The following is a 25637-nucleotide window of genomic DNA, read 5'->3' as shown; positions in this document are numbered from 1 at the left end:
ACTGAGTCCAGCTTTCCTGACCCGTTCTACTCTCTCTCTCCCTCCCTTTCCCACTCTCCCCCCACCCCCCTCTCTCTCTCTCACTCTCTCTCTCTCTCTCTCTCTCTCTGTGTGTATCTCGCGGATTGATACCAGAGACCGCCTACTTCACGAGGGGCGGATTCGGAGGGCGGGATATCTGTCATCCCCGTTTAACAGACGAAAGGGGAATTTCTAGAGGGGAGATCGGCGATGCTGCGTCGAGGAGGGATGAAAAGCTCGAGAAACGGTAAGCGCAGGGTGGTCGGGGCGGCGAGGAGCGAGGGGGGGGGGGGGGGGGGGCCGAAAGCTCCGCGGGTAAAGGTTGCGGGGGTAAAATTGTCACACTCTGTGGGTTACCTTCTTTTGATCCTGTTAAATAATAAAACAACCCAATGGTTTTTACACCCCGTATTATACGCGTATAAGTACACTGTAGTGTTTGTCTATACGAATCTAGTAGAAGTCTATACAATGTTCGATGCTCGCGATTTAATTTCACCGTTGCGGTTTCTTCCGGTCATGTGCAATTTATACATGCGGTGTAACGCTTTGTAGGCTGGAATTGTGTTGCCGGTAGTTTGGTATAATAATCGAGTCATACTCGTCGGTGATACGAGAGGATAATTTTTTAAGGTATAGCAAATTATCGCTGAATCGAGTGAGAAGGATAATAATTATCGGACATAGTTTTAGCACGAATCGATCAAGTTTTACTTTAACAATAACGACGTACAATTTTACCATGCATGATATATCCCTCGAGTGAAATAATTATTCTAAGAATATGACTCGATTCTTACGTTGTTTTGTCAAAGATACATCGAACTGTTCATCCGTTAGATATTTGTTAAAACGATTAATCATATATGCAATCGTATCGTGAGGTGGGAACAATTTCAAACAATTATTCAACATGGTGAGAAAAGACGTAAGTTAAAAGCACGTTATATATATATTATGTAGTTTATAATTTAAATAGTATCAAAATAAAAAATTTCAATTATCTCATGTCGACTAAACTAGATTCCAGAAATTCCACCCCGTGAATAATTTGAAACCTGTACATTATCCGCTATAGCTTCAGGATCTTCGTCCCAAAATCGTTACACCGATCATCGAGTCGAACGATTCGTGAATCCCTCCCTTTCTCTCACTGTTCTCTCTTTGCGTGTATAATACATACACACATTTCAATTTCACACGCTTTTGTACATATTCATATTAATTTTCATCAACTATTTCTCGCCGTAACTTTTACACGTTCAAAATTTGATTTTCTTTCTCCGATTTGTCCCTAATCGTTATAATATTTTTCAATTTCTCACAACATTACACCGTTACTTATATCTCGTTCCTTCCGCACCCCTTTACTCAACGTCAAACGAGTAAAACTAGATCCATCGATTAATCCCTTCCTTTCGTTTCGATAAACCTAAAAGCAGAATTTGAAACCCGAGAGCCGTGCGCGGAGCAAATGGAATTCGCAGCGCCTCCATCCTCGGCGTCAGGAGCATATCAGCAGCGGCAGGATCGTCGGAGGGTCGGCGTTACAAAGGGGGATGACAGGGGGTGAGGACGGGACCAGAGAAGCCGGGATTGGCTCGCGGATCGGAAGCTCGTATCTGCCTCTGTAAACGAGGCATGGTGCCGCTGCAGGTATTTGATCGTTGCACGGAAGCTACGAGTCAGAGGGAATGCGGCGGCCCTGAACAGAGCGAATATTATGTTTACTTGGGCTCGGTACCTACGGGACAGACGCGAGGGACGGGACACGCCGTGCAAATAATCCCGTATTATTGCACTCACCCGGGGCTGCTCACCCCGGTTCAACCCTGCGACTCGCGCCGCACGCGCATCGCGGTTGCACCTACAACGATTCGGGTAATTTCGCTCGATTTTGCGCGATTCTCTCGGCAGCTGAATGCCGAAATGCCGCCTCCGACTTGGATACAAAATTTTCGTCAAACACTGAGAATAATTTCATTTGTTACGGTAACGAGAAAAATTCAGTTAAACTGGTATCGTTGGAAAAAACTGTTTCAATATTGTTGGAATTGCGAAAAACGAGGTACGCGTAACCGTTTTGGTAATTTTAACGCCAAATCTAATTTTTTAGTTAAACGAGGCTTCTAACGACAATTTATAAAATATTAGATAGAACGGTAACGGATACTAGACTTTCCGGTAACGACTAGAAAACTAATTTTCATCTTCTACCTGGAAATATATTTTTCGACTGTGGTAAAAAAATTAAAATAGTCAAGGACTGAGCGGTAACCGGAATTAAAAATTTCTCTCATTGTCAGTGAAGTCAGCCGTAAAATCGATCCCGAGTACTCATCAATTAAACACAATTTATCTCAACATTTACAACGTTTTTCGCACGGGATGGTGGGATGCGAAGGACGAAGTCGTGCCAACCATTCGCTGATAGTATAAAAATAATCATCGTAGAATTTAAATCGTATACCTTGTAAAGATTATAATTTTTAAAGAAAATTTATCATAATTTATAAAGTTGACGTTGTGTGTTGATTTTGAGAATTTTATCGTTTACTCGCGTTACTTTTAGACGTGCAGCCAAAATTCCATCGCCAAATATCTGATCGAAACTTCCAACTGTCAGCATAGACGAAATAATCCTGGAGTACGACGTCGTACTTGCGTAAGGATTCGTTGTTTACTCTGCCAGCATTGAGTCGAAATGTTTATCTCGATTCGGATCGCCCGGCGATACGTCAACTTAGACGACAGACTAGAAATGTTTGCGATTGTGTGCAAAAGGCTGCTACTATCATAGGACCGCATCGAGTGTGTCTGAAGTTTGTTCGGAAGTTTGCCTCGATCATGGGATCTGAAATACAAAGTCTGCTTCGGTTATCGAGCGAGTTAATTTAACCCTGGTTCAGTTAACCTCAGAACCGAATTTCACGTACAATTTCAAAGTCGGCGTGCTTGAAGCAGGGTTGTTTGTTAAAGTAAAACGAAGAATGGTTGAAAAACTTTGGGGGGTCTCGGAGACCCCGTGCGTGTATCGCATATTGTTTTACTTTCTTTGCTTCAAGAATTTCTCTCACATCCTCCACCGTTTTTTTTGCTGAAACTGAGATTGGAGTCTATTTCTGAATCGTTAATTTTTTTTTCTCAAAATTTTCTTCAAGTCGTAACTGTGCACAACGTAACGTTGCGTAGAGTAATCAACGTTCAAGTAATGCGGAAGTTTCCACAGGTGTAAGTGACTAAGTTTAAGAATAGTTAGCCAGCTAACACAAGACTAAAGTCTGTCTATCGGACGTCTTACGAATGTCATGAGACGCGACTTTGGATTCCTAAAAGCGAACAAGATTTTTCCCAAAGTACGGCGAAGAGTTTTTTACGCGGTTCTCTCGAAGCTTTAGAAATTTTCTCTTAATTGAAGCGAGCCGTAGGCGAATCTGACTGAAATTGCAATCTGAGCGTTCGAGAAAATTTTTACCACGATTCGGTATCGCCGTTTTGCAACGATCGAATCCTGTTTGATCGAGGGATGAAAATGTATTATACATACATGGTGCATGTGTTCTGTATTTCTCGTCTTTCTCGCTGAGGTATTTCTAATAACAGCAAACATCTCGTTTCCGCTTTTAACTCCCCTCACTTTCGCCCGAGAAATCCTCCGGCTACGTAAAATCGCGATTCAAACCCCTGCGTTGTGCAATCTGTTTGCGAATAAAAAAGAAATTTAACTTCTCAAGTCAATGGTATTAAAAAACGTTTTCCGATGTACAAAGAAATCTTCGAGCCTCGGTAGGAACTGTAATATGAATTTCAAAATTCGCCAAAAATTACAAACTACAAGACTTAGTTTCTTAGGCAAAAAACTTGAACGAAAATGCCTTGACTACGGTAGATGAAAGCTTCGTTTTATTTCCCACCATTTGTACTTATTTTTACGAGGAATCGGATTTTGTTACAAAAATGTGTAAAAAAAAGGTGACAATTTTTTTTTATTCTTCTTCCAACCCAATTGGGCCTTTTCGAAATACGAAACACCGGCTGTTCAACCGGGTTCTAACAGCGTTGAAAACTTTCAAGCGACGCGACACCGCACAAAGGGCCCGTTTTTAATATAAGCTTCGGCTCCTTCGAAGCTTGCGGATGATGCAGCCCTCAAAGCAGTTTAATATAAATATTTTCAGAGCTTTCAGAGCATTGTCTCGCGCTTTTTATTCCAGCGCAGAGGTACGTTTCTGCGTTACCGAACGGGCCGATTATCCCTCGATCCCTCGTCTTTGGGGATAGGAAGGGAGGGAGGGGCGGAAAGGGGAAAATAAAGAGGGGAGGAAGAGGCAAAACGCCCGTTTTACCCCAACTCGCGTATTATAACCTGAGTAAGTAAATATCGCGATGCGAAAGTCACTTCGATCTTCAGTTTTTGCCGCTGATGTTTCTTCGCCGGATTCCAAATACCGCGAGTTCCTCAACTCTGCTCAATTTCACAAACCTGCAGGCTAGATTCGTACCACCCTTAATATTATTTCGTACGCTATAATTTTGTAATTTTTATTTTCAACTGAACCCGAGCGATACTTTTGGCTTTTTGAAAATCGTTTGGCAGTTTTGTTTTCCGGTAAATTAATTCTTTTACGCAAATTTTAGGCCCACTTGAGCAGATTCAAAATTGTTGAAATCTGGTAGATTCGTTTTTCGTCAATTTCAATCTACGATAGTTTTTACTGTCCTTTATTTAAGATACTAATTTTTTGAAATTTACTGAAACACTTTTTTCATTGGGTTCGTGTCGTTGAATATTCCACTTTACAATCTCGTACTGAGATCGATTACGATAACAAGAAAAATGGCGATACCGAATTAGATGCTAAGAAATAATTCGTCATGCAGTAAAATCTAACGAATCTTCAAGACATCCGAAGCGATTCTAATCGAAGCATCGGTATCCAAGCCTTTCTTTATAACTCCACTATTTTCTATTCATCTATTTTTGTATATCGTGAGATTTTTGTAATTTCCAAACATAATAATTAAATAAATACTAAATCTACTAGCGTCCTGTAATAAAATTAATAAAATGTATTTACCGATTTTTTGTCAACGAACCCGCTTAAAAGGAACGGAATTCTGATCGATAAAAATTGAACGAACGGCAGAATTTTGGCATTGAACTTTAAAAGACGGACCCACATCGAATCTCTCTTAAAATTTCGAGCGCCTGATACTCGACGTAATTTTTGACACGCTTGTTAAACTTTGGACCGCGTTAAAAAATCGGGTCAGCGGTATTAAACGCGCGATGCTTTTCGACTATGCCGTGAATATTTTTACCCCGCCTAGTCCGTGGTCGCTGATTACACTCGCGCGCGGTTTGCACTTTGAACGTGTCGAAAGTCTTGAACTTTCATCACCTGACTAACAATTACCGGTTTGAAGTGTGCACCGCCACGTGTATAATGGCGTGTTTGAAGGGGGTTAGGGGTAGTAAAAAGGTGTAGGGTGTACCACAAGAGGCGTGTTATAGAAGCGAGAGCATGAAGCGGGACGTTTATCAATATTCCATAAGCTTAGTAAAAACCGTCGAGTGTTTGATGCCTCCTATAGTTTCTTCTCGCGTTAGCAATCCAGCGAGCGCCTCCCTTGGACGAGGGGCCGAATTTGCATCGCATTGAATTTCAAATCAGCCGATCGTCGAGGGTTGCGGGAACGAAACTTCGAGTGTTACTCAGGAGGAAATGAAATTATTAATATAATCTCGCCGCATGCCCCAAAGGCTGCTGCGTGGCAATTCCGAAAAGTAAAGGGCTCGGGCTAAATTAACGCCGCTCCGAACAGGCTCGTTTTAATGGAGAAAAAAATTAAAAAAAAAAAAAAAGAAAAATTGAAGCTCAACTTTGACTCGGGGACAAATATTTATTGTTTTACGACGACGGCCGAGTTACGGCTGAAGATTCGCAGGGGATGAAAAGAGCTGAACGTCGAATTTATACTTACACCGATGTATAAGATCTGCAGCTAGCGTGTTCGTCGGCAAAGTAGGGATGAAAAAGCTCCCGAGGAATAGCAAAGGAGGCTTTATACCCTGTATTAAAACGTTATGTACGCTACATGTATATAAACGTTACCGTGCAGCTTTTCGAAAAGGTGCAAAGCCGACAGTATTCTTTGTGTCGGGCACGCAAAGACCACTTCACACTCCTTTGCCCACTCCCGGTTCTTTGCTTCTTTAAGTCCCACCCCCACCTCCCCTCCCGCGTCCTCGTTTTCCTCTTACAATTTTCTCTCCCTCCCCCCTTCAGTTCTACAGCGGCAAAAACTTACGCCACGCGTTCGTCTTTCTCCTCTTCCTCGCCCGGCAACCATACTCGAGGGTTCCCTTTGAGTCGGGATATTTACCAACATCCAAAATGGCGGAATAATCTTCGACGAGCCGCTGCGAAGTGGAAGAGAAATAGTCGACAGCGTGCTAAGACTTTTCTTACACTTCGAACTTATCGCCAGGTGCAATCGTCCTGAATTCAAAAATCTCTCACACTTTTTGCCACGCCTCGGTTCGGTTGAGAGCTTGAACAATATATTCGTTATTGCTAAAAGATTATTCCTCAGTCCCGACTTCTTCCCGACTGCTTCCATTGCAGAATTTTCCCGCACGCCTTTGAGTTTTCCAGAAATTGAATTTTGCAAATTCTCGCCTTAGTATCGCACTTTAATTAATACCACTGTACAAATTCATCCTAATGAAAAGCTAGTTTGGTTTTGTACCGAAGCCGGTAGCAAGTATTCAATTTCCTGACCATTCAATCACCTCCGTCCTTGTTTTAAATTTCGAAACCCGCGATGAAATTGTAGCAAAACGTTCTCAACGTACATTCGATCGCAACATCGGCTCAACATCTCGCCGGGCTTTCGAAGCAGATGAAGAAGTTCAGCCGGTAATAATTGTTTCGAACCAGTGAAGTGTGGCGGGCCGAGAACAACCAGGCAACTTGTATTGTGCGTCTGGCCCGCATGTCCACGTACGAAAAGTACTCAAGGCTCGTACTGCAGTGGCATTGTGCTGCGGAAGGAGCGAAGGGCGAGCATGTAAAAGTACTCGCGGGCCAAGAGAAAGAGAGAGAGAGAGAGATCGAGAGGGCGAAAAGCACGCAGGGGATGACTAAATGAACCACCACCGCCACCGCCGCACTCGACTGGCAAATGTAACTGGCTGAAAGGCAACGAGAAATGTTTATAATTGGGATTGTTTCGCCGTGCTTATAGCTCGCTGATGGCGTCGAGGTTGCCGTTTGACATCACTCCGTGGCCACCAGGGTTACGCCAATACCATCCATGGCTTCAATCCCCGGCTACCGCGGTGTTTTTTCCTCCCCGCCCCGGACTCAGCACCCTTGACGACGTCTGAGCTGGGAGAAATGTGTAAATCGAGCTTTTCTTACATATGCTCGATAGCTTTATGGAGGATGGCCGTGACTTTATCGACGACGGTTGATCGGACTTGTCGCAATATTTATTTATCCCATGACCATTCGATCGATGGAGAAAAATTGTACCGTGACGGTGATGTAACCGTGAAAATTGAAAATTCTATCGTCACTCGTAATTGTAACAGTTGGTACTTTGAACCGAGCTTTTGCTTCATTCCGAATCGCAAAGAGCTTGATTCTCGAAAACTATATTTTCTTGCAACCGTTGCGAAAATTTAATGCTCGTTCAAGAATGAATCGACGTTAAAGCCTTGTTTAACTAAAAAGGTAGAGCAACAGCGAACAAACTGATTTTGCGTTGCAATTAGAAAAAAGGGATCGACGATAGCGCAAAATTTTTACACGTACCCCGTTTTTCCTAATTCCAACAATATTCAAACAGTTTCTTTTAACGATACCAGTTTCACTCAATTTTTCCAGTCACTGTAAAAAATGAAATTTTTCTCAGTGTATTGCAAAATTTAACGTGGAGCAAGAAAATGGTCTCGTAAAAGTCCACACCGGTCAATTTTAAAACTGTCATTTCAAATCCAACTTCAGTATTTGAAAAACGAATAAAGTTGAAAAACTTGACGCTTAAGATCGAATTTGACAAACAAACTTTGCCCAAAAAATTATATTATCTATACTCGTTACTTGGACGAATTTTATGTTTCAAAGGACCGGAATCTCTCGGGTATTTTCGGTAAAAGCTTCGTCTATGGAAAGTCTAGCGATCTTTTCGTTGCAAGCTTACGACAGCAACGAGTTATTATTTCGAGAATTCCATTCACTCGTCTTACCCGCAGTCGAGTTGTTGCAAAGTCCGCGACTCTGCCAGCCGGGGAATAAATCGACAAAGGGCGAATCGGGTGTGCGAAGGCTTTCGCGTAATTCGCTCCTTTTCCGGGCGGAGCTTTCTCCCGGTTTTCCTCGCCCCTCGCCGAGGCTTACGGGCACTCGATATATCGCGGGGATCACTCGCCCCCCTCGCAATGAGCGGCACAATAAAAGAGCATTAGTTGGCGGCTTTGTCGCGATTCGTCGTTCACAATGGACGGATCGCGCTCTCTCCGCACCGGCAAAACCACTTCACGCGGATACGCCGCACAAGCACCCGGTAAACAAGAAGACAAAGCCGAATTTTCCTCGCCTCTTCTCTCCTGAACTCTGATGCCACCCCCGCACTCGTTCCCCCCTCTTATTTAATCCAGATTTCTCTCAACTCCGCCATCGACTCGACCCAATACTTGTCGGACCTTCGACCGTTTTCACGATCATTCGCCAAATGGTTTCGTGACTTTTGCCTCCAGCAATTGAAAATGGTCTGCTGTATCAGATTTATAGTGACGTTACCTCAACTATTTTCATTTATTAACAATAATTTTTCAATTGAATTCACCGTAACACCATCAGAACACCATTTTTTATAGTAATTAGAAAAATTCAGTAAAACAGGTATCGTTAAAAAAAACTGTTTGAATATATTATAATACATTTTGCGCTATCGTCGATCCTTTTTTGGTAATTGCAACGCAAAATCAGTTTGTGAGGTTTACTCTACTTTTTTAGTCAAACAAGGCTCTAGCAACAGTGATCGTAATGAGAAAGAATAGTAACGGATACTAGACTTTCCGGTAACGGCTAGAAAACTAATTTTCGTTTTCTACCTAGAACTATATTTTTCGATTGTGGTTAAAAAATGAAAATAGTTAAGGACTGAGCGGTAACCGGAAGTAAAAATTTCTCTCAGTGTATCGGTTTAATTTTCATCGAATGGTGTTCAACTTTACCGCGTATCGCACGATAACAATAAGACAGATTACGCATGCTTTCGGCTCACAAAACTTTTCGATAAGCTCAAATAAAAATGAATTTTTCCCTTGTCAACCAAAATTTTTATTCACGTAATAAATTCAATAAATTTCATCACATACAATGTTCTTTATTCCGGTATTAAAGTATCATACTTATATTATTACCTCGACCACGTAAGACAAGATTGAACAAATTAACAATAAATTCATGCAGATTTGGGCGAAGAAATGCGTGAAAATACATTAAGCATTCTTTTACCAACCGGTGGACCCATTTCATTTTCCTTTTAATTCAACAGTGTTGTTTTTTAAACGAACTCTGGAGAATCGTTGTACATTTTGCGGATACGTTTTATTTATTTATTTATTTTTTTTTTCAAACAAATTGCACAGGATTCGCGCAGGTCGATTTTAATGCCTGCACAGCTATCCGGAGAAAAGTTAACAAATGAATTATTGCATGAACCCATAAGTCGTTAATGTGATTTCAATAATACCTACATCAGTGAAACGTTCTTACAATCATATCAATGAATGTACACAGTACAATATATTGACATAAAAATATGTTATTCCCTTCAGCGTATTTCTACATTTGATTGGTTATTGATCCGTGTATATGTGAAAAAATGTACGCGTACGGACTAATAATTGGAACGATGTCTTTCGCATCGTCAAATAATTTATAATACAAGCAATGCCAAAGAGTCCGAAACTATTCCACAATCAACAAAATCATAACAACGATCAATAAGTCTGACTCGTAATTCGGGGATGTATATTTATTATTATTTCGCGACGATCTACGTGCGTGACATTTTGCCAATTGCAAATTCCCTGCATCGCGTCAATCAGTTACACGCGTATAAACAGACATTGTATACTTGTAAAGGGGTCGTTCGACAAATACGTTCGCTTTTGGGGTCGTGAATGGTTCGAATTTTGGATTTTGCAATACCTCAAGTACGTTTCTTTGTGAAAAATCTTAAATACAGATCGAATTTTGAATCATGGAACAAAAAGGGTGGCGAAAGGGGGGAGGGGAGGGATCGAGATTTGTGACGTATTATTTTCGGGGGCCCGGCCGAACGAACCTTGTTACATGGGGTACGTGTTTAAGATCGTTCAAAAAAACGAACGTATTTGTCGACCGGCCCTAAATCGTTTAAATTTACGACAATGCGGCGTAATTTTTTTCTTCTCCGCGTCGTACATTATGCACGTATGTATTAATGTGTATATTTTATAAAATCTTCAACACACCGTTACACGTATTATATACACAAAGTATTTACTTATTTGTCTTTTTCTTTTTTTTTTTTTTTTTGTAGATAAATTTAGGCAATAAATATACACATATATGTATTTGTACAAACATATGTATATGATTTGTAGCGATTGAGAGATATGGGAATATTGAATTTCGACGTATAATTTTTAGGGTACATTTACAGATATATTATATGTTTATATATTATGGTTTTGTTTTTTTTTTGTTGTTTTTTTTTCGTTTTTTTAAGGTTTTTTGTTTTTTTCTCTTGCATCGTTTGCAACACACGACTACCGGCCACAAGGAAATTTTAGAGAAATGAAAACTGCTTCACGAGTCGATATTTTTTGTTTACTTTCTTTACAATCGTGAACGGGTAAGTTTTTTCAAAAATTTTCCCATCTATTTGTTTATGCACGACACGCGCGTACGTTAATGATGTGTATGATTAGATGCATTTAGAAGTTTTTTTTCTGCTTCTCTTCTCTTCGTCTTATCATCGTCGTCATTATTCTTATTACTATTAATATATTATAACTATTATTATTGTTGTTGTTATTATTATTATCATTACCATTGTTGTTGTTGTTGTTGTTATTTTATTATCCTTCTTCTACCATGTAATCTACAGATTTACAGTGGTCCAGACTGCGTGGTGTAAAAACTTTACGCAACATGAGTATTGACCTAAAAATACAACACGCAACATATGTATTCAATATTATTATCTTTCACTTGAAAATTTCCGTCAACCGATTGTTCATGCTACCGAATCGACTGTGTATTCAGCTTTAGGAGCAGAAAAAAAATATAATTATGGAATGACTTGATTTTCATACAGAGTACGGCGAATGGAAACTTGAGCCACGAACTGACACGGAATTGTTTCAAAGTAATTCATTAAATCAAGTTGCGAAAAATTACAAGTTACGAGAATATAGGCAATCGTTTGATTTATTATTATCATTATTAATATTGTGGTTGTTGTTGTTATTAATTTTATTACTGTTTCTATGTTTTTATTATTATTACCATTATAATAGTTATAAACGTAACGAAACAGGCAATACATCATTATTTACAAACCTGAAGCTGTAATAAAATCGAGAAAATGACAAAAAGCGTAAAACGAAACTTGAACGATTATCACAATCGTCGACTAGAAATTCTATAGGAAACAATATACGTATGGTATGCAACATGTGCATTGTAGATATAAGACGTATTTATTTATTTATTTATATATATATACGCGAACGAAAGACGCTAGTTAGTCAAAGATTATTAACCTGAATTATTATCAAATTTTTTTTCCTCACCCAGCAGTTACATTTATACCGTTTCTCAAGTGCAATCTTTCTCACCCACTGAAAAATGTCAGTCACGAAATTAGCAAAATACGTTCGCATCGATAAGCCACATTATCGTTATGTATAATATAATCGCTTCAAACTTTCGACAATCTCTCTTCGAACACCGAGCGATTCACTTGATTATCTCTCTTTCCCTCGGCGTATTTGATTGAAATAACAAACAGAAAATTGATTGGAAATGAAAATAAGAAATTCGGACGTACGCGATTATCCGTAACATTATATATATATATAGCATAAAAATCATTCGCCCTAGATGAGGCAAAAAAAAATAACACGAAATTGCTCGAAACTATCTTCAATTCCCTTAGAAATATACAAAAAAAAGCAAGCAAATAAAAAAAAAAAAAAATACCTGCCGTTATTAAATACCGTAAACGCGTACGGATCAGTTAAAAAAATCATCGTCGTCAAAAGGATCGCTCTCGCGAACGAATATGTTAACGGATTCGGATTTCTTTATGTACTGTATGTCGGTTTTGATTTTCCCGCCAGCGGAGCACTTCATTTGCCGCGAACTTTTGAGCGGTAAGGTGGTAGCGCGTTCGGGCACGCAATCGTCCAATTCAGACTTAAAATTAAAAGCGTCATCGTCGAACCTCGGATCGCCGTTGAAAAATGAATCCCTCCCGCTGTCCTCCGAGACGAAACCATCGGCGGATAAGGGGTCCTTGGTGTCCCTCGGCAATTCCTCGGGGGTGGCTTTAAGGTCCGAGCCAAGCCTCTGCCGGTCGGAAGTGTCACTCGACACGCTGGCCGTGGGTGTGAGCTCGTCCTCGTAAGGCGAGTGACGGTAACCGCTCCTCTTGTAGGACCTCGGTTCCCTCCTCAACGCGTGCTCCTTAACCCCTCGGGGACTGAGGGCGGCCGTTTCGACCGGTATCTTCTGCGGCTCGACGTCGACGGTGAGACGAGACTCCGGCCCCGCGGCGACGAACGGATCGCTCGCGGCCTCGTCCGGCTCCTGGGTAAAGTCGTCCTCGAACGGCGACCCCTGTGACTTGGTCTGCGCGCGAGACTTGTGTCGGTTTATCCTGCGTCGGTGCAGCGTGTCGCTTTTCGTCGGGGGCCCGTCGGGCCCCTCGGACCAACAGCGCTCCGGCCACCCTTCAAACTCCTGATCGCTGCCCCAGTAGCTCTCGCGGCTGCGCGAACGCCGCGGCCGGTGCATGTAAGCGTCCGAATCGTTGTCGCTGCACTCGGAACGCGAGACGGGATATTTCGGCCTCGGATCGGCGTAGCCCGGCTCGGCGTTTCGGCTCTCCGTAGCGCTGTTGGGCCTCTTGGGCCAGACGCGCTTGCGCGCGGCCGAGTAGCGCGGCGAGTCCTCCCCCCTCTCTTCGCCGTATTCGTCCTCCCAACCCGACGGCGCGTAGTCCCGAGGTCGCTCGCGGCTGCAGCACCGTCCCGCCTCGTGGTGGCGGTAGGGATCTCGGGTGTAGGTGTACTCGGCCTCGGGCCCCCGCCGGCCCCAGAACCGGCCCGCTTCCTCCTCGCGGCACCGTCGCCGCTCGTATTCGTTCGACCAGCGTCGGGCCCACCGCTCGTCCTCGTCGTAGCCCATACTCTCCTGGCTGCTGAAACGGTCCCGGTCCTCTTCGGCCCACAGCGCCATTCTGCGCTTGCGCTCCTCCTCGTAGGACGGGTGATCCTGCGCCCAGAAACCCTCTCGGTCCCCGCTCCACGGACGCGGCTTGCTGCTCTGCTTCGGTCGGCACTTCCAGTGACCCTTGTACGGCGGCTCCTCTTCCCCACCCGGGTGATCCTTGTACGGGATTTTGCGCGAGTAACGAAGCCCTCGGTGATCCTCCTCCCACCGGCCCTGATTCATTGTTGCAAAAATTTTAATTAGTAGGAGAAGGGAATCTTATTGCTGTTTTATTCTTCAATGCGATGGATGAGACAGATAATTCAACTACCGCGATCAGGGAAGTCGAGGTAAAATACTCACATTAAGCAAATAATCAATTTGTACTCCTTGTATAACGAGTCCGTTTCCTAAAGTTATGACCAAAAAACAACGAGGCATTCCTGAAGTAACACTTCCGTTGGCAAAATAAATAAAAGTGCGGAGCAGAATGAACATTTGATTGTGAAAAAAAAAAATTAAATCTTGTCTTCGTATATTTCTATAGCATTAATTATATCCTTATTATTGATATGACTATTTTTATTACCATTGTAATTACTATCGTAATATTCATTATTCAACTAGAAAAAAAAAAAAATTTCAGTAACCAATTAAAAGTATTTACGACGAATCAAAATCTCTTCAATTTTGTCCATTTTGTCTATAGTTCAATTATTTCAGAAATAGGGCCGATACTTGATTCAATTTTCTCCAAACACGGTATGCACAGATATAAATTACAAGAACAATTTATGATTAAATTTTTTTGAATACAATATCCCGTTACAAATGTCATCTACAATTAAATGAAAAGTCAAATTTCAAACTCACAACATTGCACTGCTCCTCGTGCCACGGCGAAACATCCCTCGACCTGTGCGCCCCTTTTATCCAGGACGAACCGCGCCCTTTGCGAACTGGACGCTCCCGGAAGCCCCTCTCCTTGTCAACGGGCCCCGGGGGTGGAGGGCTACCGTGATCGTAGTAGCCCCGCGGGTCGTCGAACCCGGTCTGATGCCGAGGCGGGGGTGGCTTTCCGCCGCTCCCCCAGAAAGCGTCATCCCTAGGCCTTCCGTTGCTGCCCTCGCTCTCCTCCTCGTCCTTCCACTCGTTGTCGCTGTCCCCGGAGTTGCGATTAACGGCTGGTTTGAAGGGTGGCTCGTCCTTGCCTTGGAACTCCTTGCCATCGGGAGACCACGGCGACGTTCCACCGACGGATCCGGCGCCCTCGCCGGACGATTTGTCCGAGTGGAAGACGTTCGAGTCAAACTTTGCCCAGTTGGCATCGTCCTTGGCCTCGTCCTTTTCAGGCTTACTCTCAGCGGCTGGTAAGGGAGAAAACGTGTCCTCGAACCCGGAAGTACTTCCGACCTTCGCCTGACCTGAACTAAGCTTCTGGGTCCCACCGCTGATCAGCACCTCCTCGAAAATTTCCATCGAGACCAACGTCAGATCGTCTTCTTTTTTGTCTGTGACCTTCTTCGGACTGCTTGGAGGATGCTTGAGGGACTTCGTCAACGGCTTTGAGAAGAGACTCATCAGATCGACGCTCGGTGGTGTAGATTTGAGCTCCGTTTTGGCCGTGTATGACGGACTTCCGCTCATCGTCTCCTCTACTTGATCCTCTCTGTCTTCTTTTGTCGTCTGCTCGACCGTCTCCTCGATTATTTCTCGCAAAGCCGCGTATCTGTCGCTAGATGATTTTGTCTCCGTTTTTTCCGCCATCACAATCTTCGCTTCCTCTTTGCTCTCCGGCTCCTCCGGTTGTTCGACCCCGTTCGAATCCGCCTCCTTGTCAATTTCCACTCCTGTCCCATCTTTCGCTGATCCAATATTGTCTTCCACTCTGCTTTCCTCCTTATCCTGTTGACCTACCGGCTCCTCGTCCTCCTCTTTCGAATGCTCTTTCTCCTCGGTAGAGCCGTTCACCGTATCATCAAGGTCATCGTCCTCAGCCTCGGCCTTCGGAGCCTGCTTAACGATCGGCGGTAGATCGACGGTCAAACCAGCCTTCGGAATGACCGAGTTCTTGGCCTGGCACTCGACGCTCTTTTGGTCATCTTCCAGGCGATTGGGTGACGTCTCCGTCTCCTCTTCCGCCTGAACCTTGTCAGCTTCTTCCACTTCGACTTCCGATTCATCTAGATCCTGCCTCTTCTCCTCTTCCTCACCAGCCTCGCGATCCTGTTTCTGCTGTTCGAGTTCCAGGAGTTCCCTAAAGACAGCGTACTTGTCGTAGGCGTTCTGCTCGGTCTGTTTTATGCCCTGGTCAAAGTCGGCTGTGAAAAGTGGTTCCCCGACTACGAAGGAGCTTTCAGCCTGTTTAGCAGGATGTAGCTTGGTCGGTACTTCGGGCTCATTTTGTTCCTTGCCTTCGGAGGCTGTGATCTCCTTAGCCGTGAGTGAGGCGAGACACTCGGTGAGTTGCTGAAGAGTGAGACTGGTCAGCTCTGTGACGTTCATCCCGAGAGCGTTGGCAAGGTCACCAAGATTGGTAGACGTCAACTGGCTGAGGGTGATGTCGAGGGACGGTTTGGACTTCTTAGTTTCGGTGACGCTAGTCGTGGTGGTCGACGAGCTGCTGTGCAGCAGAGACGAGAGGGTGGTCGGCGCCATGGTCGTAAACGAGTCCTCGAACTTGGAGGTTGGGAAGGCGTTTGCGAGCTCCGACCTCTTCAGTAGCTGGGGCGGAGCTGGAGGTGGTGGACTAAAGTCGTCGTCAAATCTGTTCCTGATGTCCTTACCCCCAGGACTTTTTCGCAGGTCCTTCCTCGTCGGCGACGGTGAGGCTTCCTTCCGCTGAATGAAGTCATAGTGGAAGTGACCGTCGGTGTGCGGTGGCCTCGGCGGAGGTTTTACGGTGCTCCTTCCACCTTGCTTCTTCGGTGGAAGTGGCGGCGGGTTTATCAGGATGCTTCCGGCGCCCCGAGGCGGTGGTTCTGGCACTATGTCCAGCTCCGCGCTCGAGCTTGAAAGCCGGGAGTTGGCGTCCGAAGAACCAGAGCGCAGTGGCGAGGCCGGGGAGTCGTTGTTGGACGTGAAATCAACTGGAAACGGCCGGTCCATGGACTGGCCCCTACTTCCGGCCAGATCAATGTCGAACTCCCGTTTCCGCACCGACTGCAGGTACTTCTTAGGACTGGGGAGCCTCACCAGAGCCTGAACACTTTCCGTCGACTCCTTCGATTCCGACTTATTGAGACTCTTCTGTGGCGGGACCTCTTCCGGCGGAAGCGATACTGACAGTGGCTGAAGGTGCAGGGCTCGTGGTGAACCCACACGGCGCGCCTTCGGCGACTCGGTCTTGGACACGACGATCTGTTCGGCGGTCTCGAAGCTGTTGAAGTCCGCGAAGTTGCTGTCCTCGAATCCCTCGCTTCCACTCCCCAAGGGCGCCCCCTGAACGGGAATCGGCTCCAGCGGATCTTGGGAGAGGTTGAAGTTCGCCGGAAACGTGTCGCCTGAGGTAGTCGTGACCAGATCCTTCAGCACCTTCTTTGGCGGGTTTTTCAGGTGTTGAAAGAAGTCCTTCTTATCCACGTACGGCTTTATCAAACCCGTTCCCAGCGGGTCCAACTCCGTGAACACGTCGATCTGCGGACTCTTTCGAAGCGTTGGCGTCACGCTTAACGATGCCTGGAAAGACAACGTCGTGTTACACTCTCAAAGAGCTGAAACTTAACGACACTCTCCGACGAACCTACTACCTTGTGTCACTTGAACTAACTTCGTACTGTAAAACATGGACGTTGTAACCGGGGTGGACTAATGTAGGACAATATGTTCAGAGATCAATTCGTAAATTAAACATCAGATTATACCATTAGATACTACCCCTGATGAGATACGGGCATTCGGAAGAAAAAGGTGAAGACTTGACATGAGACAGTGTTATGATGACACTTGATTGTAGAGTCCATAAATATCGACACCAAGTTGTTCATCGATTGCATAATTAAACGTCCGATATTGGATTACTACAATAGTAAGGATGTAACCGCAAGCCCAAAGTACCCCCTAAAATCGACGGATTTCCTCAATTCACCTCGACCTCAATTCAACGTCTTCCACTACAGAGTCATGGTTCAACGAAACAACGATACAGCGCGTAAACTAACCAGCGGTAGAAACGAACTTACAGAATCCCGATCCTTATCCCCTGATGAATTCTGGTTGCTGGCCGCAGCTTTCATGGCAAGAGTGGACAGCTCTCCCTCGTTGAATAGGTTTTCCGTTTCCTTGTCGAACCAGTGAACGGAGCCCTGAGGCGGTGGTGTTTTACTCGCCAAAGTGGTGGCTGGACTGGAGGTCGTCGAGGTGGTAACAGCGGGTAAGGTTTGCTGGCGTTCAAGGTGTCCCCTTTTCGCTGAAGACGGTGGCGGCGGAAGAATTGGCTGAACGGTTTCCCTCGCCTGAGACATTTCGGAGAGCTGAAAGCGGTCGAAGAAGGATTTGACGGGACATTCGGCGGCTGGAAGAGAGACGAAATCTCGACGGACGTGGGTTTTCAAGTGGCTCACCTTCATGTTGGCGAACGAATCGCCGAAAGGGTCGGTCTCGAATGGGTCTTCGTACGGCGGCCTTGGATTGTCCGGCGTGATCTTGTCCATCTGGTGGATTCCCTGCTGCAACGAGTTCAGCTCGAACTGTAGATCGAGGAGGTCGGCTATCACGCCACCCTGGACCTCGGGCTTCCTCTCCGCCGGCTTTTCCGCCTCGGAATTTAGCGCCCTTATCCTGTGAGCGACCGCCTCGCTTCCGGCGGCTCCCTGCGATGAGTACGGGTATAATATCACGATCAATATGTACTAGGGTGGATCATTTTTTTAATTTTTTGAGTTTTTAAGGTACCACTCGAGAAAGTTTTGTCACATACTAAAAAAACAACTATCGTAAAGCCCCGAGGACCACCCCAGTATATACCTTGTATGCTTTTGTTTAACCAATTTTTCTCACTTTTACGGTGTAATCAGTTCACTAGTTTTATACGGACAAGTGCGGTTGGCGATTTTGCAAATTGCAGTTCGGTAGCCGAGTTTATTTCTCTGTTCATGCTCTAATTCGATCGTGGTTAGAAATACACTGTGTGACTTGTCGATGTTCAGCTCAAAACTTTACCGTGAAGGAAAAAAAATGAAGAAAAATTATATGCCGTGGGGTGAGAACAGAGCGGTTATTCAGTCTTGACCTTAGTCGTCTATTCGTTGACTAACTGCTGCCTACATTAAACAGCGTTCTGTCATACTTGACTTTAATGTGTATATATACGCTCAATTTCAATGATTATTGCTATTTTCAAGCGTACGCTTATAGCGTAGAAACGAGATTAAACGTATTATCGAAATAAGAGTAGCAGTGAAAAGTTCTTTGACACGGTTTCAACAAACGTATTCATATATTTATAGCCTGTATAATGAGAAATCCTGTGAGAAAAATATCAACGTTTAACAGATAATTTATAGCACTGCTCGCGGAGATATTATACTCTGCAATTTTTCACCACACAATACATGTAGGTATGTGAGATCAAAATTTACCGCAGACGTGATTTTACTCTCGGTAAATTCCGGACAGATTTAACTCAACTGCAGACAGCAACTAACTTAATTGCGAGAATTATAAACAACGACTGTAGCGTTCGATGTGTGCGTAGCCTGGGTGTAGAGTGTCACTGTGGGTTGCCTTCCGTTTCCGGTTTTATAGATAAAAGAAAATCCATTCTTTGACCTAGTTTCTTTGCTAGAACCCAGACAGGAAAAACTTGAAAAATGAATGAAAGTGCAGCCTGAACAATTCTCGACATGCTCTCGATTGAAGGCGTTTCTATTTTTAGACACGGCGATATCGACGCCCGTCTAAATAATATATAATAATACCACAATACTCTATCGACACTTTGCGATATCAGGTCAGCGATGTCGGGTATCTGCAACGCAAATACCCACCTGAAGATCTTTGGCAACCCCTTAAAAAAATTTCTAGATCTGATGGAGATATTTATTGAATGAAATTACCCAGATTATCAGCTCAGCAATCTCGGGAAAAACACGAACTGCATAAATCGGTGTTTGAAAAATTATTTAATATCGTTCCGCCGCAACGAAACAAATTTTTTTTTTTTAGTTTTTAAAAGTAATCCGTTTTGTCTTATTATTAGTTCGAATATTTTGACGCACCGAGAGAAATTTTTAGTTCCGTTTTTTTTTTAACCATTTTCATTTTTTACCGCAATCGAAAAATATAGTTCTAGGTAGGAAATGAAGATTAGTTTTCTAACTGTTACCGGAAAGTCTAGTATCCGTTACTATTCTTTCTCATCGCGGTCGCTCTTACTAGATTTTCTTGCAACTGTTGCGAAAATTTAATGCTCGTGCAAGAATAAATTGACGTTAAAGCCTTGTTCGACTAAAAAAGTAGAGTAAACCTCAGAAACTGATCCAGCGTTGCGATAACCAAAAAAGGATCGACGATAGAGCAAAATGGTTAGGCGTACCTCGTTTTTCCTAATTCCAACAATATTCAAACAGTTTTTTTAACGATACCAGTTTTACTGAATTTTTCGAGTTACTATAAAAAATGAAATTTTTCTCAATACGTTAAAGAAAATGTCAAGTACATTTTGTACACTTAAATGTACCACCGAAATCTGCTATGCGGTCGAAAATTCGGAAAAAAAAAAAAAAAAAACAAAGTTCTAGTTTTGCTTATGCTGTTACATAAATTTTGATAGTATTATATATGTATATATTTTTTTTACCTTCGTATCAGGCGCCGGCTCCACGAATATACCGCTCCGAAATTTGATAGCATTTTGTTCAATATGCTGCTTGGCAAGCTCGATCTCCTTCTTCTTAAGATCGAAGACGACCTGGAATAGATCTCGCATCGCCAAAACGACCTGTAAATTATTTTAAAACGACAGTTACTTTAGTTACGCCATACCCGAACACATAAGAAAAATAAAGTAGAAAAAACATAGAATTTATTTTCTCCTCGTCACTGCGAACAAATAATTTCCACACAGCGATATACTCGCTAACGAATGATAAACAAGGCGTTCGTTATAAATTTCTAGTCCAACGAACGACGTTTCGATTTCGCCAATCTTTCGCGTGTAATCTGCTGATCCGAGAAAAACACTCCTCGGCGTAAATTTAATTGCAAAACATTCGTAATACGCAGCGCGTCGCATTGTCTTACAATTGGACGGTAATTAATTTCTCCGCACTCTTCGACGACGCGTATATTTTTACACTAATCACGATTCGTGCACAATCACCTCGACAAGACTGACCTGCAGGCACCAAAGGCCAAAAGTAAACACTCGTGTCTCAACTCCTCGACGCACTGCAGGCGACGTTTACTCGAGACGACCGTCAACCAACCAACCCAAATGCCATCGTCCATCAAACGCGAATGACACTCTTGGATGGTTGGGAAAAAGGTACCGTTTTTACCGTTCGTTCGCTAATATTTAAGCCACGTGCGTCTTGCGGGAAATAGTCGCGAAACGTCGGTATTAAAAATCGTTTTCTTGTTTTCTTCAGTCTTGAATCTCCGAATAGAACAGAGAGGGGAAAAAAAACGAGCAGATTTTACTCAAAAATGCCGGAAAAGGGAAAAGGTGTTGTTATCTATATTTTCTTTTCTTTTCTTTACTACAAATGGAGCAGAATTACTCCGCACACAGTTTATCAAACAAGAATCCCATGTTTCGCTCTTTTACTGCAGTTTTGAGCAAAATCTGTTCTCTCATTATCTCCGTGAATGAGAGTGAAAGAAATTGAAGAGACAATTGAAAAAAATAAAAATCAAATATCCCGACTCACTTCTTCTAAACCGTTCTTAATTTAACCGGGGTTTTAGATATATTTTCTGAACTTGGAGATAATTTTTCGTGAGCGAGCCAATTTTTTTATTTCTTTTTGTTCACCTTGCACCGACGATTCTACGCAAGTTTGAAATTTTGCGTCATCTCGATTAGCTGTAAAATTGCAAATTTCCGACCACGCACAATTTCCGTCCCGCAACTTATTATCTGATTATCCGCAATCCGCAGTTTCTCAGTTTAAAATCAAGCCACTTGCAGTAAAGGTGACTCACTTAGGAATTGTGCTAGTATTTCAGCCAACGAATACGAATATATTCTTGGCCTTACCTAACGGTGAAAAACGCGCGTGATTTTCGCTCGCGATGCGGATAACATTCGCAACGCGACGCGACGTTCGGAATTAATTATCATCGTAATGAGTGTGGAGCTGAAGGTATTCCTGGTTATTATTGCGCTTTTTCAATTACACCATGGTAAAAATTGCGATCCTGCGATCAATGGCGAAGGAGAAAAGGAGAGAAACAGAGAAATGGATAGTGGGGAAGGATTAGGATCTAGGCGAAGCGCGTCTAGTCATCGATCTATGCCTTTCCCAATATTTACAGTTACGTACACTGCGAGTAACGAGTTCAAGTTTCGCCTACTGCATATAATTTCAGGCATTCATATCGTCCTCGTTTAGTATTTGAAACGTGAACAACATGCGCGACAGCGAAGAAACGAAATTTTCGTAAATATCCGACAATCTTCCCGTCGAGCGATTTTATCATGAAATGAAAGTCACTTTCAGAAATTTCTAAGGAAAGTTAGCTCACAATTTTTGCTCACTTCCCGCTTCCTCGACCCGGGTATAATTTTAGGCACTTTAACAGAGTCTGGATGTTCAATTTGATTGAATTAACGAAGCCAAGATCAGGATCGTGAAGCCAGCAGTCGTTCCTTTCCTTTTATTATCGCCTACGCAACAATTTACAGTGTATTTAATCAGTGCTCGCGAATCGCACAATTTACGGTACGTTCAATTAAAACACAGTCTGAATTTATGAAACTTGTAACAAAAAATGTCAAACCGTCGATGCAGCTCACCTTAAATAAATTATACAAGCTGGCGCAATAATTGGACATGTCTCTGTTTTTTAACGTCGAAAAATAAAAGTAAATAAGCGAGAAATTGGAATGAAATTTATGGAATATTTGCTTCTAATTGTACGTGTAAGAGCATCTCCAAGAAACTGGCGTGATAATCTTTATTTCTAATCCGGTATTCTCTTGCATAACGTCTCGTGTTACGGCTCGCGAACGGATGTTTTTATATACACGTGTATCTGGAACCTGCTGTATCTAAGCTTTGTCCAAGTAACTCGACACTCGAATCGAGGCCAGAAATTTTCTTCGACGTAAGGTAATTAATTCATGGGTTATTTAATTCGCCCATCACGCCATACGGATGCTAAATATTTTAATCGAAGAGATTTTTAAATGCAATTGAATTTCACTGAGCTTAAAGAACATACTTTGGTACAAGTGACATCATACGTGTAATTACTTTACTCAATCTAGGTGTTAAATTGAATATTATTTAGTCTGATTATAATTTTTTTGTCTACGATTAAACTGGCGTCAATGATAAATACAAAATTTTGGAAATTCGCGAACTAAAACAAGCCGCTTTAGACCGGCCATCGAACTTCCTGCTATCACAATGCAGATTCCAAGTTCACAGAGAAAAATAAAAGAATAACGTGCAATTCGAACTTTGAACTACTAATTCAGATTCGCGATTAACGATTTTAAAGCCATAGGGCATCTTTGCGTTCTGTCTTTGGTAAGATTTTCATTTTCCGGGTTGCCTGGATTTATAATTGACTCGTTGATATAACAGTTACGTCCCACGGCCTGGCTCACGACACAGTCGACAACAGTACCAAGTTTCATCAAAATCCAAATGTTTCCAGTCTTTTATTCCAGCTTACCGATTGCGTCAAATTTAAATTCTTCAGAACTTCTGAATATTGTTGGGATTACGAAAAACGAGGTAAGCGTAACCACGAGCGTTAAATTTTCGCAACAGTTGCAAGAAAATCTAGTAACGTTGATCGTGACGATAAAGAATAGCAACGGATACCAGACTTTCCGGTAACGGCTAGAAAACTAATTTTCATTTTCTACCTGGAACTATATTTTTCGATTGTGATAAAAAAATGAAAATAATTAAGGACTGAGCGGTAACCGTAACTAAAAATTTCTCTCAGTCTGACCTTAGATTCTTAATTAACGATCCAAAAAACCTGCCAAGCAATCGATTCGATACCAACAACGTATTTTCTACGTGTGGTATAAGCGATGCTTTAAGGGATGCCGATCTGGGAATACGACGATTACGAGAAGCGAATAATCGATTTACTTTCATCAACTTGACGAAGTTACGTTAGAGAGGGTGGCCGGTTGCGGCTCGATCACACTTCTCGGCTCTACGTTATATCCACATTCATCCCGTAATAGTAGGCGAAGTGAAGCCGCTCGGTGATAATCCGCATCACAAGAAGCAACGAAGCGCGAAAGCGAGACAACGAGACAAACCGGCATGCATAGTTCGATCCTAGACGAACTCCTCTCTACCTTTGTACGCGTGCACGTAACGCAATTATTCCCATACACTTGTCCACATCCTCGCCCCTTGTGCATACACCTACTTCTAATCTCCTTATCCCTTGCTGCATCGAATCGATGTGATCCAAACGACTCGAGGGGTCGTGAATTTTCAACCCCGACAACTCGTCCACAACCCCCAGAACCGAATCCTCCCTCCTCCGAACCGCGGATTATTACCACATTGGCTCTACGGATTTGGCAAACGTCATTTCGCGATATTCTCTCGCTTGCTGGTCGATCCTATTCTTTTATTGTTCTTCTTTCAATCGTTAGATTTTCTGTAACTTCTGAAGTTTTCTCGTTCGATACGTGGATCTATAATACTATTGATACTGATTTTAGTCTACTTGTAATATTTCTCAGCCTTGATTAGCTATGCTCGCAATTTGGTTTAGACTGTTCCAAAATACGATATTTTGGGCCCGTAAGACCGCAAATATACATTGAGAACGCACAGAATGGTGAGAATTGTTTGGCGCGTAATCGATTCTACGTATAATAATAAGAAGAGAAGAAAATGTTCCGATCAGAAGTGCACTTTGCGTATAAATTTGCAAATTTTACCTGACTGGCTGCCTTGTCGGTTTTTATGCCAAAGAACCGATGCCCGGTGTCCGGCGATCCGAATATGTAACCAAAGGCCCTCGAGTCGCTCATATCCTGAGCGATGAAGGATATCTTGTGAACAGGATGGTGATAAAGGCAGTCCTGGAGGAAGAGTGAGCGAAAATTTTTATAATTGAAAATTTGCCAAGTTTCCGGCTTATCATATTCAACGATTATATGGAAATATCGAGCGATGATAAAACACGTAATCATTTACTTACCGGCATTGAAATTCTTCGCAAAACTGAGTGCCATGCAAGGTGCCGCTAAATCAATCCAATGCTATAAAAATTTAGCGAAACTAAGTAGGTGCAGGGCTGCTAGAGTATGAGGTGAACGGGTTTTGGGTGTTTATTTGTTGTCTTTGCTTTTTTGAAAAGACCAGACGTCGATAAAAATGATTCGCGACGACGGTGAAAAAAAAATAAACAAATAAATAAATAATTGAGAAACATTCGTGTGAAAAAAAAAATACGAAATTACGTACAACGTAACAATTTACACAGCGGTTCTTAAAAAAGCTCAGCAGGATTCACATTTTATAAAAAATTTAGGCTTATGTTTGGGTAAAAATTTGTCGGTAACATAAATTAACTGCAGACGTTTTAAAACTACATCTCGATACGTGGATTTGCACAACGATCATGCTTTGTAACAATTTTGTGAAATAATATTGTCTGTTGTACTGTTTACATCGATTTATTGAAAATTGTAATACTTCGTGACCGTGCAATGAAAATTTGAAAGAAACGACATCTTGTAAATTAGTTGGATTGTAAATATTCACGCTAATGATATTGATTATAATTTTACAATGTTGCGTGAAACGCGTGCAGCAAGATGCAGGTTATTAATTGCTTATGTAATAACAAATAATCGTGTGCAGTCGTAAAATTCGCTTAATGTACAGCTCTCAGATATTCAAACCAAATTTTGGCACAAAAACACGAGAGAAACAACATAGAGAGAAGAAAGATAATTTA

At 42.8% G+C, this 25637-nt stretch overlaps 1 protein-coding gene and 1 long non-coding RNA gene across 8 annotated transcripts in view; one reads left to right on the top strand and one right to left on the bottom strand.

Moving 5' to 3' along the window:
* Positions 1 to 10774: 10774 nt before the first annotated feature.
* Positions 10775 to 25637, bottom strand: part of Dab (DAB adaptor protein) — a 24291-nt gene continuing 9428 nt past the window's right edge. Inside the window, exons 3-9 of one of the 7 annotated variants that reach the window (XM_046629494.2) lie at positions 24876 to 24920; positions 24613 to 24756; positions 20323 to 20463; positions 18086 to 18334; positions 17705 to 17995; positions 14397 to 17201; positions 10775 to 13757 (exon numbers count right to left, since the gene is read on the bottom strand). In XM_046629494.2, the coding sequence (XP_046485450.1) occupies positions 12324 to 13757; positions 14397 to 17201; positions 17705 to 17995; positions 18086 to 18334; positions 20323 to 20463; positions 24613 to 24756; positions 24876 to 24920 (5109 nt within the window). In that variant the 3' untranslated portion in view covers positions 10775 to 12323. Of the gene's footprint in view, positions 13758 to 14396; positions 17202 to 17704; positions 17996 to 18085; positions 18335 to 20322; positions 20464 to 20765; positions 20962 to 22482; positions 22614 to 24612; positions 24757 to 24875; positions 24937 to 25637 lie in introns of those variants that run through there. The other 6 variants (XM_046629498.1, XM_046629496.2, XM_046629497.2 and 3 more) reach the window with 6 other exon arrangements.
* LOC124220509 (uncharacterized) overlaps positions 20780 to 25637 on the top strand; it is a 6187-nt gene continuing 1329 nt past the window's right edge. Inside the window, exon 1 of the long non-coding RNA XR_006883603.2 lies at positions 20780 to 21009. This is a non-coding gene — a long non-coding RNA (uncharacterized lncRNA). The remainder of the gene's footprint in view (positions 21010 to 25637) is intronic.

Source organism: Neodiprion pinetum, chromosome 5 (genome assembly GCF_021155775.2).
Source record: "Neodiprion pinetum isolate iyNeoPine1 chromosome 5, iyNeoPine1.2, whole genome shotgun sequence".
NCBI classification, from domain to species: domain Eukaryota; kingdom Metazoa; phylum Arthropoda; class Insecta; order Hymenoptera; family Diprionidae; genus Neodiprion; species Neodiprion pinetum.
This window is presented reverse-complemented; position numbering and strand designations above follow the sequence as displayed.